The sequence below is a fragment of the Canis lupus genome, chromosome 14 (assembly GCF_011100685.1).
Source record: "Canis lupus familiaris isolate Mischka breed German Shepherd chromosome 14, alternate assembly UU_Cfam_GSD_1.0, whole genome shotgun sequence".
NCBI lineage: Eukaryota > Metazoa > Chordata > Mammalia > Carnivora > Canidae > Canis > Canis lupus.
The window spans coordinates 46674134-46689622 of NC_049235.1; the positions used below are offsets into that span (position 1 = coordinate 46674134).

Below are 15489 nucleotides of genomic sequence, written 5' to 3' on the forward strand. Positions count from 1 at the left end.
TTTGTCAAATCTGTTTCTAAGAGTTTATCCTAAGGGAATAGCACTGTAAAGAGATACATATAAATTATTCATAATAAAATAATTGGAAATTTTTAAATACTTTATAATAGGCTATCAATAAAATGGGAATTTAGTGTAACCATGGAAAAAATTTTTTATCAGTGCTTTTCAAATTACACTTCACACTCTGACCCAGGAGGACTTATTTTTGTAGACCTGCTCCAGGACAGGTATGGAAGCTTCTGGCTGTCACCTGGCCTCAAGGTGAGCTATCTAGGCATCCTGTACTGGACTCAATGTAAAATTATATTTGATGAAAAGCTTTTACTGCCTGAAAGTCTGGATGCCACTTGTATAGATGCAGACATGAAAAGATACCATAAAATTTTTTTTTACAAAGACTTCCTTGACATAAAAGATGGAGATGATTTTTTTTTTCAGAGAAAAAGTCAGGTTGAAAACCAGCATGTATATTATGTTCTAATTTTTATCTGTGTAATCTATATATTTCGTATGAATGCATCATCAAAATTGGGGCTGGCTAGTTCTGCATGGGGCCCCTATGGACTTCTCCCCTTCTTTTTGCTTATATTTCTCTGCTAGTATTTCTGTAATTATCATGTGTAACTTTTATTATTAAAAACAAAGAAGGGGGGATCCCTGGGTGGCTTCAGTGGTGTGGTACCTGCCTTTGGCCCAGAGCGTAATCCTGGAGTCCTGGGATCGAGTCCCAAGTCGGGCTCCCGGCATGGAGCCTGCTTCTCCCTCTGCCTGTGTCTCTGCCTCTCTCTCTCTCTATCATGAATAAATAAATAAATCTTTAAAAAAATAAATAAATATAAGACAAAGAAGGTATACATGATGCATGAAAGGGAGAGCGCTAAGACAGAAGTACAGACTTGGGCAAGAACAAATGGAACAGGAAGTCTGCCTTTCTACAGGTGGGAGACACAGGCCATTTTGGAGATAATAGGAGGTGACCCACCTAATACTCAAGCTGCATTTCCTCTGTTCTGTCCCTGAGTATTGAGCCCTGAGCAGTCAGTCATCATGGCAGATGGGCTCAGCAGGCCAGAAGGCCAATAGTCTTGCCACCACTGTTGTTTGCTGGTCACACACCTGACTGCGGAAAGACCTGAGACTGGGGATCTTCCAGGACAGCCCAGCAGCAGTATGCGAAAAGTAATTCCAGCCATCTGCCCTATGTGTGCTTTGAGGAAACATTTTTCGTACCCTGGTAGAATTAATTCCGAAGCACTGTTTCATATTCTTTTAATCTGATTTTTTCCATGCCCATGCCCTTCCAAAGGTGAATGCATTGTTAACCCATCCAGTGGAATATGAGTGGAGCCCAGGAGCTGAAGATCACCCTTAAAAGTCTGTAGGCTGTAGGACCTACAGAAGGAGAGAAACTTTGTATTTTAACCAATGAAAGAACGAGACCATGCAGGAGGGGTTACTAATGCTGCCAAGGCCTGTAGAAACCCAATAGGCATCATGTCCCTCTGGTCAAGAAGAAAATTCCTCCAGCCATATATATCACTTGCTCCCTTAAGGCCATCCTGCCCTGTGTTTGTTTCTGCAACCAAACTCCCACTGCTTCCTTCCCATCCCATACTATCCTCCATTCCTTCAGGAAACCACTCCCTTACATCTTCAGTAACATCACAGTAGGTTCCCTCTGCCTCTCGAGACCCCTGGTTCTCCTAATGTCTCTGAAGAGGATGCTTCTCAGCCTTCCTTCTGGGAACTTTAGGGCCTGGGGCTGGTAGAGACATTTTCTTATTTCCCTGAACCCTTCTAATCCACTTCTCCTCCATTATTGCCTGGACACTGATCTGTTCCTTTGACACTTACGCTACCAAACTAGATTACGTTCTACAATGTTCCCTGTCTGACCACCTGGCCATGCCTCTCAACCAGTGAAGATGTGGACCTGTTCTTTGTCTCTCACTTACCTTCCATACTGTCCCCATGTTGAGTGACTCTGGTGTCTACATGGACAAACCATCCAACTTCTCTTTCCTTTGAGCAGAAAAGCAAGCCAAGGTCCTCGTCATGATTGCCTGGAGCCTATCTTTCCTCTTCTCCATTCCCACCCTCATCATATTTGGGAAAAGGAAACTCCCCAACGGCGAAGTTCAGTGCTGGGCACTATGGCCCGATGATTCCTACTGGACCCCGTACATGACCATTGTGGCCTTCCTGGTGTACTTCATCCCTCTGACAATCATCAGGTAAGAGGCCAGCAGGCCAGACCCACACAGAAACTTTCCTGATTCGCCAGCTCCTGCTCTCCTCTCCTACAGGTCATTCATTGTTCTTGTGTCCTTGAAGGAAGGGGCCAGACCACAAGATTTCATGTAAAGCTACTATGTGTTAAGCCCAACTTCTCCAAAGTAAAGAGGAGGGAACTGATATTTTCTGAGTATGTATTATGGAGCAGGCATTTTGCTCAGTGGCTAACAATTATACCATTAACCACATTTTAGCTCTATGAAACCACTACTGTTGCCCCTGTTTTCTGTAAGGTAAACCTCGGGTTCAGAGATGCTAAGTAACCTGCCCAACATCACACACAGGATTTAAACACGGGTCTTTCTGAATTCATACCCTGTTCTTTCTCCTAGTGCATGTAGTCTTTCAAATGTAAGACATAGTACCAGTTTCAGAGATCTTCTATTATAATTGAAAAGATAGGCAAAACTGAGAATAAAAGGCATTACACACACAGAAAATTATGCTAGAAAGTGTGTGCAGTGAGGTCAGGTAATGGCAGGGGACACTTCTTGGAAGCGACTGTTGAAGGAGGGAAGAATTCAGATAGGAGAATGGAAAGGTGGGAAGGGAGCAGGTGTCCTGGTGACTGGGGGTCAGAGGAAGTATGGCAACAGGGAAAGGACAGGCAGGCAATGTCAGTGGATAGGAAAGAAGTTGGTAGTTAGCTCTTTCTGGTGGGGTGAGCCTCGATTATAAAGGCCTTAACAGCCAAGCCATAGGATCTCCCTTTGCCCTGCGGCCAATGGTGGCCACAGATGGTCTTCCAGCAGAGAAAACCACAACTGCCTGGAAAGGCAGGGGCCCACTTGTCATGCAGCAGGATCACCTCTGACTGTGACTCTGCGTGGGTGGATGGGATGGGGGATTGAGGGACACACCGGCATGTCAAGGGCTTGCACGGCCAAGCTGATCCTGCATCTTTTGAGTGCCCTCAAGCCGGCCATGGTGTGTCCCATAATTTGTCCTGGATGAAGGAAGATCAGCCTTTGGTTTCAGAGAGCATAAATAATACTGTGATAGAAATCTTTGTACTTAAATTTATTCATGAGTCTCTGATTATTCCTTCAGAATTCATTCTACTGGAATTGCTAGATCAAAGATGATGCTCATTTTAAAACTTTTGATGCATATTCATAAACTGCCCTCCAGAAAAGGTGTATTCCTGCCAACAGCAAAAAAAAAAAAAAAAAAAAAAAGAGCCCTGAGTTTTCTTCTCCTGACCCAGTGGAAGGCAGCATCATTTCTTTATTAAATCTTTGCCAAACATAGGCGTTTCAAAAAATATCTCATTGTTTTAATATGCATGTCTTGGATTAAGTGTTAAGGGTATTAAATACTTTTCAAGTTTTTTTTTTCCCCTGACACAATGGGAATCCCATGTTCCTGCTCTTTGCTCAGCTTTAGTCTCATAAAACACCATAGCTGGAAAAAAGTTATCCATCACGTAGTCCAGCCGCTGAATTTTTCACAAAAGTAGGCTTAGGGTTAAAAGAAGCAAAATGACTTGCTCTCCATCAGAGGTGGAGCTGGGCCAAAGAGGGATCCCACAGCCAGCCCAGCAGCCTTGCTGAGATGGGAGATTGTCAGTCATCTCTGCTGAATTGACAAATTGACGTCTGCATTATATCAACGTACTGCCTCCTCACCACCAAGTTAAATTTGGGAGGAATCCTAAAGGAAAGATGAAGGTTATTTAGACAACCAGTCAAAGGGAAGTTGCAGCATCATTGGAAGGGGCATGTGGGGAGGAGGGTGGCTAGTGGCAAGGGGTGAGCATCTGGGAGGAAGTGGCTCCTGACGTCCATCACAGGCAACCGACGCATCGATTTCAGTGGGCAGCGTCTGTCCTTGTTCTCTCCTGATTGATTTTTCCATCAGCCTGTGAAATCAGTCCAAACCCTTGCTCAGCAGGGTGAATAGAGTTTGTGAACCACATGGCTCCCAATGTGCTGTCTGGCCAGATCCATCATGTGACTCTTTGCCTGTCCATATTTCTTCCCCCATTAATTCAAGCTGCTTCTTCCCATTAGGACCTCTCAGACTTGCCTACAACCCACCTTGGGTGTTCTCATAGTGCCCTTGGGAAAAGCAAAGTATAATATGATGATGAAAGGGATGATTTCAAAAGCGAGTTGCACTCAGCCTTCATCGAAGTACAGCCTCCTTGACTCCTGCCCAGTGCTCCTTGCTCCCAGCTGTGGTAGAATGAGGAAGATTCAGTGACCTCCTCCCGACCACAAGCTTCCCTGAAGTGATTCTTATCTGCTCACTTATGACCTTCACTCTTTTGTGGTCAGGCTCCTCCTGTCGAAGAAAGAGCTTCTCTCTGGGGAATATGGCATCCTACACCCCTCTCGGCTCCTCCTCTCTCTTGATCCAAGACCAGGCCCGGATGGAATCTTGTGAAGAATTTGTTTTCCAACTAGTTCCTGGGATAACTTGCTACTGTTTGATACCTCTCAGAGTTAAGGTTCATCATTTCCTTCTTAACCACATTTTGGACTCTTGAACTTGATTCTGTTTCTGATAGTTCTTTTAGGTAAAGTAAACTCTTAATCCCAAGCTTAAGTAGACGAAAGAAAACAACTCAAATTAGGAGTTCATTCACTCTGTTAACTGTGCTTCCTGTTTCATTGTTCTTCAGGCATGATTATATATATATCATTACCAAATTGATAGGCAAAAAATTCACATAGTTGTTTTAATTTGTATTTTTTAAAGATTTTATTTATTTATTCATGAGAGAGAGAAAGGCAGAGACACAGGCAGAGGGAGAAGCAGGCTCCATGCAGGGAGCCTGACGTGGGACTTGACCCTGGGACCCCAGGGCCGGAGGCAGGGGCTAAACCACTGAGCCACCCAGGGATCCCTTAATTTGTATTTTTTAAGACTTTATTTATTTATTTGAGAGAGAGAGAGAACATGAACCAGGGGGAGGGGCAAAGGGAGAGAAAGAAGCAGACTCCTTGATGAGCAGGGAGCTGGACATGGGGCTTGATCCCAGGACCCTGGGATCATGACCTGAGCCGAAGGCAGACTGAGCCACCCAGGTGCCCCTGTATTTTTTTCATTACAGATGAGATAGAAAAAATTTAAGTTATACATTATCATTTTTGTTTTTTTAAAAAATTACTTACTCATTCTTTTACCCATTTTTCGCAATTTTGTTTTCTCTCTTCTTTATTTTTAAAGATACTCTTTAATAATAAATATTTTCTGTTTTCATATATTGATGCTATTTCCCTAGTTTGTCATTTGCCTTCTTGTTTTGAATATGGTTTTATTTTGCTTTCAGTTGATAAGACTGACATAATTGTGAAAAGGGGAGACAGCACGAATACCAAAAATTAGAAAGGAGAAAGCCAAGTTGTTTATAGAGTTAAAAGAATCATAGGAAAGTACTATGCAAAACATTATTATTATTATATAAATGCATGTGGAAATGTGAATGAAATGTATACGGCTTCTCTGTAATACACAGACCTTTCACATTGCAGTGTATTCACATCTACTCACGCTTTCCTTTACATTGTTGCCTCCTTCCATTTCTCTCCTTGGAAATTGCTCCTTGCACATACTTTACTATGATTTAACTTTTTAATAATCTATTATTTCAGTTATTTGAAAATAATTTCAGTGTTGGGAGTACATTAAAAATATCACTTTAAAAAATATATTTATTTATTTTAGAGAGAGAATGAGCAGGAGAGGTAGAGGGAAAGGGAGAAAAAAATCCCAAGCTTTAAAAAACATATTTGATTTGGGGCGCCTAGGTGGTTCAGGCCATTAAGCATCCTATTGATGGTCTGGCTGAGGTCATGATCTCAGGGTCATAGGATGGAGCCCTGATATGGCTCCACACTCAGTGAGGAGTCTGCTTGGAATTCTCTCTCCCTCTCCCCTTTCCATTTGTGCTCTATCTCTTTCTCTCTCTAAAATAAATAAATCTTTTTTTGATTTGATTTTCCAAATGTCCCAATACCATTTACTTTCGGTGTTATTTATGAATTAACTTAAATTTATTTTTTTAATGCCAAGTCATTTGTCCCAACACCACTTACTGAATACTGAATAATCCACTTTTTCTACATGGTATGAAATGGTAATTCCATCATATGCACATTTACATTAGAAGTATTCTTATTGTTTCTGAACTTGTTAATCTCTTCATTTTGTTATTTTCTTTTTTACCTTTTTTTAAAGACTTATTAAGATCTTAAGATTTAAGATTAAATCTTAAAATTTAAGAATAAAGATTTATTTATTCATAAGAGACATAGAGAGAGAGGCAAAGATATAGGCAGAGGGAGAGGCAGGCTCCCTGTGGGGATCCCGATGCAGGACTCAATCCCAGGATCCCAGGATCACCTGAGCCAAAGGCAGAGGCTCAGCCACTGAGCCACCCAGGCGCCCCCTCTTTTTTCTCTATCTTGAGAGATATTCTTTATACAATAAACTTTTTCCTTTTTTATATGATGGAAATATGTCCCTAGTTTGTCATTTGCTTCTTCATTTTGCACATGGTTTTATTTTCAGTTGATAGTAATTGTCATAATTAAGAAACGAGAGAATACACAAGTAACTAAGTTAGTGGCTTTCCTGCCGCTAATACTACATTGTTTTAATTACTGTAGCTTTACATCGTTTAATATCTGTTAAGACAGATGTCTTGTCTTTCTCAAAGGGGCCCTGGCTATTTCAGGAAGGCTACTGATGCTCACCCCTGCATACGCCATTCCAGTCATAACAAACAGGGACACCCCTCACTACTCTCACCCTTCTGCCTTTGTGCACATCCTTCCTCAGACCTGAACACTCCTCCACACTCTCCCTGCCTTGCTGCCTTGTTTCTGGCAGCCCAGTTCATGTTCTTGATGTCTCACTCTACATACTGACTCCACATGGACCACACTGCCAGTCCTCAGCCAAGCAGTACCTCAGGTGTTCACCCATAGCCTCCCACCTCAGCTCGTCTGGGCCACCATGAAGGCTTCATGGGAGTGGAATCACCTGCTTGTGTGGCTGCAGCTCTTGAGTATAGAGCTTCATGCCTTCATTTCTGGGTTCCAAATCTCGTACATGATACTCACTTTGTAAATGTTAGGCTGAATGAACAATGCAGACCTGAGCGATAAACCACAGGACAGAGGTGCCACCGGGTCACTCACACCCCTGATATGGACATTTCTGGCTCTTTAGTGCCTAGATCAGTTTCTGGTATATGGTGAATCCACCCTAAATATATGTGTAAGGACAGAAGGAAGGAAGGAAGTAAAGAAGAGAGAGAGGAAGAAAGGCAGAGAGGGAGGAAAGGAGAGAGGAAGGAAGAGTTGTATTGTCTGCGGCAAACCCTCATGAGAGCCATGAAGGAATAAAGATTTAGCTCTTCTGTCATTAATTAAATCAGGCTCCCTGGATTTGAAACCATAGCGACTGACAATAAAGACAATATATTGTTTTTCTGGGTCAACACAACTCCTGTTATTTCAAAATTTACTTGACATGACTGTCTAACTGTTGCTAGGAAGGTTATTAGCTGCTGGTGTAATTGCTTTACTTTATCCATGGTTATTTTCTTGTGACTTAATTGATTTCCTATTCTTCTATCATTTTTATCTTTGCGACATAAAGATAGAAGCATAAAAGATCCATGACCAACAATTGCGAAGGAATAAGTGGAAAAAAGCACATTTGTCATGGAGCACTGACTCCTGTTACATGGCGGGGAAAAAAATCCATTTATTTTGCTTGGAGAATAGAGATCAGACTGTGGGAAAGTCCCAGGCTAAGGTTGGTACAGCCCAGTGGAGTTCAAGACCATGGTGGGTAAAAGGGCCCCGGGAGTCTGAACAGTACTGTCCCTGGGCAGGAGGTCCAAGGTCAAGGAGAATGACCCATCTATTAGTGAAGGAAATGACATATATAAGGAAATGACATATATAAGTGACATATCTCTGAGGGTGGCAAGAGAGATCTTTTGAAAAGCCGTTGTCACTAATTCACTAGGTTAGGGTAGATGTTTGTGTTTGGATTTCCAATACCCTCCCCACAATAAGCCACTCAGGGCAGCCCTTCCCCTCAATGCGGGAATGGTTTGGGAATGACCACATGACCAATTCTAGCCAATGAGATGTGAGGGAATGTCTTCGGAAGAGCCTTTGGAAAAGATTTCCCCATTCACAGAAAACAAGTCCAGGAGAGGACGGCTTCCCGTCTTCTGGACACTGCTGTCTGGATTGACACCCGGAACTGCGCAGTCTGACTCAGGGAGACACCTGCACTGAAAAGAAAAGAGGAACGGATGAAAAGAACGCAGATTTCTGAAGTTCAGCTTTGACCCTTTGAAGTTGCAATTATGGGGAATAAGAAATATTCCCATTGCTTAGAACAATTTGAATTGGGTGTTTTCTGTATCTTGCTACACAAAGTATCCTAACAGATACCCAACTGCCTGTACTTGCTGTTTCCAGACATCAGTGAATTCATCTGAACTACTGAAGTCATCAGAGTGAGCTCTTCTTCTGGGACCATGAGGAAGTCTCAGTTATTTCAGTGGTACCCAGCGAGTTAGTAAAGGCATCCTTTGATCCTCTCTGTCCTGGAAGCCCATTAAACATGGTGCCAATGGAATGTGTATATCAGGACTTTCATATTTTTCTGAGTTTCTTAAGTATCAAGCTGTTTCTACATTCTCCCCCCAAAGTTAGTTCTGCCTTCATGTCTCCCAAAGCCCAACTACATACAGAGATGCTGTTGAGTCCCTGACCCCTTGCCTCTCCCCACGTATTCATTATTTCTAGAAATATCCATAGGGCACCCACTGTCTGCCATACCCTATATCTGGTAAGGGGGACACAGAAATGACAAGATACACATGTCTGAATTTAAGACTCTTTCTGTGTAACAGAGAAGGCAGCCAATTAAAAAGGGAGTTCTAACACTGTGATAAGTACTGTGGGAGGGTAAATAGAGGGCCCTAGGGTACCCACAGCAGGGATGCTAACCTAGTATAGGAATCAAAGAAGACATTCAGAAAATAACTAGAACCATCTATAGCATAGGTAACCCAGCACATTCCCTTGAGGAGCCTTAGCAAGTCAGTTAACAGCCCTGGAAGTCAGAGGACCCAGACTATGGTTCCATCTTCTAGCTGTGTGAACTCAGACAAGTCACTGAATCTCTCAAAACTGAAGTCTGACCTCCAGAACAAGTCAGGTCCCCTCTTATATACTCACCCTACATTTTATCTTCTTAGAATTTTTCTCCTTTGTAATGATATATTACTGTGTCCTCATTTCATTATTATCTATCTCCACAAATACAATGTAAACTCCAGGAGGGCTAGGACTCTGTATTTTTCTGCCACAGTATCCACAATGGCTCAACAGGTGCCTGGGACAGAGTAAGACCTCAAATACATATAGCGAAATGAATTAATTAATAATGAAGGAGAGAGAACTTTTGACTAGGGGGTATTCTTAATGCCCCTGCTAGGAGAAGAGAAAAAAGAGCCTTGTCCAGTGAAGCCCCAACAAGGTCAAGCATAGAGAAGATAGGTAGGGTAGTTGGTGCTCAGTACCTTGAGCTGAGTCCTGCAGGGGTGAAGTACTGATAGTCTGAGTGAAATGCTGTCTGTTGTGTCTCAGAGGAAGAGCAAAAGTTTTGTTCTGTATCCTGGACACCTCTTACACATAATACAGAACCAGGACTGAGGAACCAGATTCAGACATCCTCCTAAGGTGGTCCTGCAAAGTCTTTCTCTGGCTTGGATTCTCACTCTATCCCCATCATGAGCTGCCTCTATAAAGGAAATGAAATAAAATGGGTCTGTGCCTGGATAGTCTTCCATAAAATCAAGAATTCAGTCAGCCGGTTACGGATAAGATATACTTTCTTCAATCTGGGTGATCTTTCAGTTTTTATATTTCAAAGAAGCTTGAAGAAAAGCTGCATTTGTTGAGAGAATGAAAGTAGATTGAAGACATAAAAGAAGTTGAACCAAAAGAGTGGAGATGCTATTCTTCTGCTCTGTTTCTGAGAATGGGCTATTTATGGGTCTGCTAATCTTTAGGACATGACCACCATAGACAAGACTCAATGTGACCAGTATTATGCCAGCATGGAAGCCCCAAGGAGGGGGGGAGCTGATTACCATTGAGGAACAGGGACAGCTCAGAAAGGTCTCATAGCTAAGTGATATATGAAGAATGGGTTTAAAAATGCATTTCGACGAGAGAGCAAAGTGGACACAGAGAGATGGAAGGCACTGGAACTCAGATTCACCCAAAGTCAACTCCATATGAAGTATGAAGTCATGGTTAGTTTTGTCAACCTGTTCCTGTTGGCCACTCTTGTCGATGATATGGAGAAAGGTCATTGAGAGATGGTGGAGGGGAGGGAAGCAGGATGATGATAGTAAAGGTGAGGAATAAAGAGGCAGATTTGGGGAGGCTTTGAATATCCCAAATATAAGAGACTGGATATCATCTTGTAGGAAAGTGGAGATACTGGCAGTGGGGCGGCGGGGGGGGGGGCGGTTAAGCCAGAGAATGACTCTCTGTCCTAGAGCTCCACCTTGATGAAGGCATGGACATTCAAGATGGTACCCGAGTAGGGGCATTAGAAGATCACGATAATCAGACAAGATGTCACAAGGGGTACTCACTTCGGGAGCACACATCCTGAAATTGGAATCATACAGAGAAGATCAGTATGGCCCCTGCATGAGGATGACACAAACATTCATGAAGGCTTCCTTAGTTTTCATGGCTACAGAACTTTAGTTGGGGAAGATGAAAAATTCTGGAGATGGATGGTGGGAAAGGTTATATGACAATGTGAATGTACTTCATGCCGCCAAACTGTGCACTTAAAAAATGGTTAAAGTGATACATTTTTATGTTTATTTTATCACAATAAAAAACTCATATCAAAATACAATTTTTAAAAAACGAGGTTGTAAGGATCTGGTCTGATGATGAGGCGCAGGCATAGAGAAAAAGGAACAAATCACGGAGACGTTTTGAAGGGACAGACCACAGAACTTGCTGATGAAAGAAACAAGGAAGAAGAAGGAGACAAATACAATTCAGAGATTTCTCTTATGCATGACTGCTTCACTCTGAACAATGACCTGATTTGGGTAATAAAGGGGTACCCCACTTATAAAGGAGTTGCTTTCCACCTGCCCTATGGGTCCCAAGGAGATGAGGCAGGGAGATTAGTCCCAAACCCCTAACACATAAGGCCGTTCTTAATTTTCCATTGTGTATATGGCTGATGGCCAATAAATATTTGAATTATTGATTGATTTAGCACTAGGGTTGCTATTGTAATACATAATCAATGTTTCGTGGTGGTTGTAACCTTTCCTTGCATTTCATTTATCTGGGGAATAAGTTTCCCTGCTATAACACATGTCCAGCTTAAGGTAAAGAATAGACTCACAAGCAGTTTTTTCCTCATGTCTTCTTTAATGTAGACATACAAATTCCAGAAAAATCCTTGGACAGGTATATGAGAAAGAATGGGGATATTCCAAAAAGGCCTAAAGCTCACCTGGATCACTCAGAGGGGTTCACTAAGCAAGAATGGGAAAAGCAAGAATGAGCAGAAGGTTTTTAACAGCCATTAATTAAGTTATATGCTAAAGATCATTAAAAACAATTAGTGCTTTGTCAGCCACTGCAGACCAGAGCTCTGATTTTGTCTTAACCAGTAAATCTCTAGAGGGGAGTTTGTGCCATTCTAAAGTGAAGCAATGCTTTGTCCCAAAGTTTTTAGTTGAGGTCCTTAATATATTAGAAGCACCAAATAAGTAATTAAAGAAGAGTATACATTTTTCTGTGTTTATCAAAAGAGACAAAATTTGCCAATGCTTTTGAGTCATTAACATTTTGTTTTCCTGTTAGGTATAGATTATATTATGCTACAGGAGGTGTGATATTATGTGAAACATGGGAAAGAGGGAGAGGAAAGAAAATGGCATTTATTGAGTCTCTGCTAATTTCCCAGTGCTGTGCTTGGCATCTTCAATGTTGTCACAATTGATCCCAAAAAACTCATAAGACGTTTGTGTTATTAACTCCATTTTAGTGTCAACAGAGGCCCAGTGCCTTAGTCTGTTCTAGTTTCTATAACAAAATACTACAGACGAGGCGATCTATAAACAACAGAACTTTAGTTCTCACAGTGCTGGAGGCTGGAAGTTCAAGATCAGGGCGCCAGCCTGGACAGATGGTGGTGACAGCCTTCTTCTGGGCAGCGGACTTCCCCTTGTGTCTTCACCAGGTGGGAGAGGCTGCCGAGCTTTGTGGGGTATCTTTTGTAAGAGCACTAATCCCATTCATGAAGGCTACACCCTCAGGACCTAAGCACCTCCTAGGCTCTACCTCCTACTACTATCATCTCAGTCATTAAGATTTCAAGATATAACCTTAGGGATAGAGATACAGACATTAAGCCTGTATCAGTTAGTGTATTGCTTATCTATTGCTGGCTAACAAACTATCACGAACCCAGTAACTTAAAACAACAGAGGTTTATTACCTCCAGTTGCTGGGGGGTCACAAATCTAGACATGGCTTAACTGGGCAAGGCTTTAACTCTGCTTAAGCAAGTCAGCCATCAGGGTGTCTGTCTGCCAGGGCTGGGGGATATCAGAGGTTCAACTGGGGAAGGGTCTTATTTCAGGTTCCCATTGAGTTCTTGACAGAATTAATTCTCTGGAGCTATAGGACTCATGGCAGCAACAGAGAGAGATGCTAGCAAGACAGGTCTTACAGTCTTACATGATCACAGACATTTATCACCTTCAGCATAATGCATGGATCAGAAGCAAGTCACAAATCCCAACACACTCAAGGGGAGGGGATCTCACAAAGGCATGGACATGAGAGGCAAGAATCACTACATTCTAGAGTGATTCACATTAAAGAGTGTCTAAGGTCAAGTCATACAACCAGCAAGTAGAAGAGCTGGTTACAAATATAAACCTCTCTGACCCCAAACCCTGAGTTTGGATTCTAATCTCAGCTATATTTCTAACCACCTGAGTTATCTTGGAGAAACCATTTCACTTTGCCAGGTCCTAGCCTCCTCAGTTAAAAAAGAGGTAGCTGTAATCTGCTGGAATTCTGTAATCAGCAAAGATAGGGACCTGGCATGATTTTAACCCCTTCCTCTTTACCTCACCCTCAGGGAACTGGGAGTGGTCCTCTCTGTGTGTCCTCACAGTAGGGACCCACCAGCCATATTAATATTACCTCTGGTCCTTTGCACAGCGTCATCTATGCCATTGTGATCCGAACCATTTGGATTAAGAGCAAAGCCCACGAGACAGTGATCTCCAACTGCTCAGGTAAGTCTCTGATCAGCATTACCCAACTCTTGGGTAATTTTGCTTTTCCAGTGGTTTTTCTCTAGCAAAAATGAGCTTGCCTGTGCTTTGCCTGAATACAAGAAGCTGCACTTGCCTACCAGGACCCCGAGAGCAGATCAGACCCACCAAAGGCTCCCCTGGCAGGTACTGCCTCTTTCATGTGGCCTCCCTGGAAACTTAAGACGGAAGGGGGGCCTTTGGGTGCCAGGATCCAAAGGTCGCCCTGATTTCTTAGGCCTGGCAAAGAGGAACACCCTGTAGGACACTGGGCTGAAAAGAGGTCTGTCCAAGGAGCACACATTCGGTGAAGCACAGGCATAGACATTTCTACATGGCTTGAACTTACAGATGGAGAAAACTGCAGTCCATCCACAGAACAATACTGGACCCTAAGGCAAGCAAAGCATGGTCAGTGCTTTCCTAACACACCAACTTGCCCGGAATGAGCCTGAGACCACCCACAATGGCCCTTCCCCAAATTCTGCTTCAGTAAAACTTAGTGCTGAGCACGTCCCACGTGACAGGCGCTAGGACCTGGAGGCCTACCTTGCTTCCCAGGCCAACACTGCTGGACCTGATGGAGACCAACCTGGAGAGAATTGGCAAGGAACCACATGCCAGAAAAAGAGGGGGAGGGCTCCTGGTTTTCTGCTGATTATAATGGGACTAGTTCTCTCCTCAGGCTCCCCACCTCCTCCCATTCCTCGTACACGCTTGTACCCCTTCACACACCCAGTCCTTCACATGCACACTTTTACACATTTATACACACCCGCATATACATACTCACCCACATGTACTCACACAAGAGCAGCAAGCTATAACACAGATACGGGATACAAAGAGCTGGTTTCTGTTCCCAAAGTGCCACTAATTGCTGTGCCACCTTGCAAAGTCATTTAACCTCTCTGGCCTTCAAGAGGTTATAATAAGGGACAAACTAAATGATCTCAAAGTCCTCTTCTTTTCAGACTCTGAACTAATACCTTTCCTGGACCAAGACCATGCTCATTTTCATCCCTCTTAAAGCTACTTCTTCCAGTGTGACTGAGAGACAGTCAAAAGGATTCCCAAGTGGGCGCAAATAATCTATGTCCCTTCTCTAGGCAAATTGCCAGAGACATGTAAGTCTTGGCATCTTCATCTGAATTCAGTTCAGTTCTGCTGTGTTCACCACATGTCAGCAGTAGTACAAAGAACTGGGAACGCCAAATGAATAAATAGCACGGTTTCTGACTATGGGAAGCCAACAGTCTTGTGCACAGGGCTTCAGTGCTGGCTGCACAAGAGCATTGCCTAGGGAAACTTTCAAATGCACCAATATCCAGGTACGACTGTCTAAGAGATTCTGATTCACTCCGTTTGGAGTGAGGTCTGGCATCATTACTTTGGAAAAGCTCTTTGGATGGTTTTAGTGTGCAACCAGGTTTGACAACCTCTCATCCGGTGGGACACACGGTTATAGGCAGCTGACTCCCACAATGATTGACGAGAGTAACCCGGAGGTGTATGCAAGCTGCTTGGAAATTTTCTGCCCATGAAGCACCTATCATTCAGCTGGTGACTCATTCTGGCCTCCATGCAGATCCTCTACACAGACTCCCTCTCACTGGTCTAAGTCTCTGCACCCTGGCTTTTCTAGAAGAACAAGAGCAATCAGAAAGAATAAACACAAATGCTTTCATTTCATTCATTGTGAGTGGCTTTGGTTAAAAGTTAGAATATTTGTCAAAAAAAAAAATGAGGAAGACCTCCTCCTCTATCAGATATCAGATAAATACATTAAATACTATAATTGTTGAAATAGAGTATCTCTATCAAAGAATTAC

At 42.8% G+C, this 15489-nt stretch overlaps 1 protein-coding gene and 1 non-coding gene across 3 annotated transcripts in view; both read left to right on the forward strand.

Moving 5' to 3' along the window:
* NPSR1 (neuropeptide S receptor 1) overlaps positions 1–15489 on the forward strand; it is a 142597-nt gene that overhangs the window by 109442 nt on the left and 17666 nt on the right. For both annotated transcript variants that reach the window (XM_038557316.1, XM_038557317.1), the window contains 2 exons: positions 2036–2237; positions 13563–13639. In XM_038557316.1, the coding sequence (XP_038413244.1) occupies positions 2036–2237; positions 13563–13639 (279 nt within the window). The remainder of the gene's footprint in view (positions 1–2035; positions 2238–13562; positions 13640–15489) is intronic.
* On the forward strand, positions 10938–11044 carry LOC119867687. Its single transcript, XR_005369853.1, has one exon. It is a non-coding gene; the product is annotated as a U6 spliceosomal RNA (small nuclear RNA).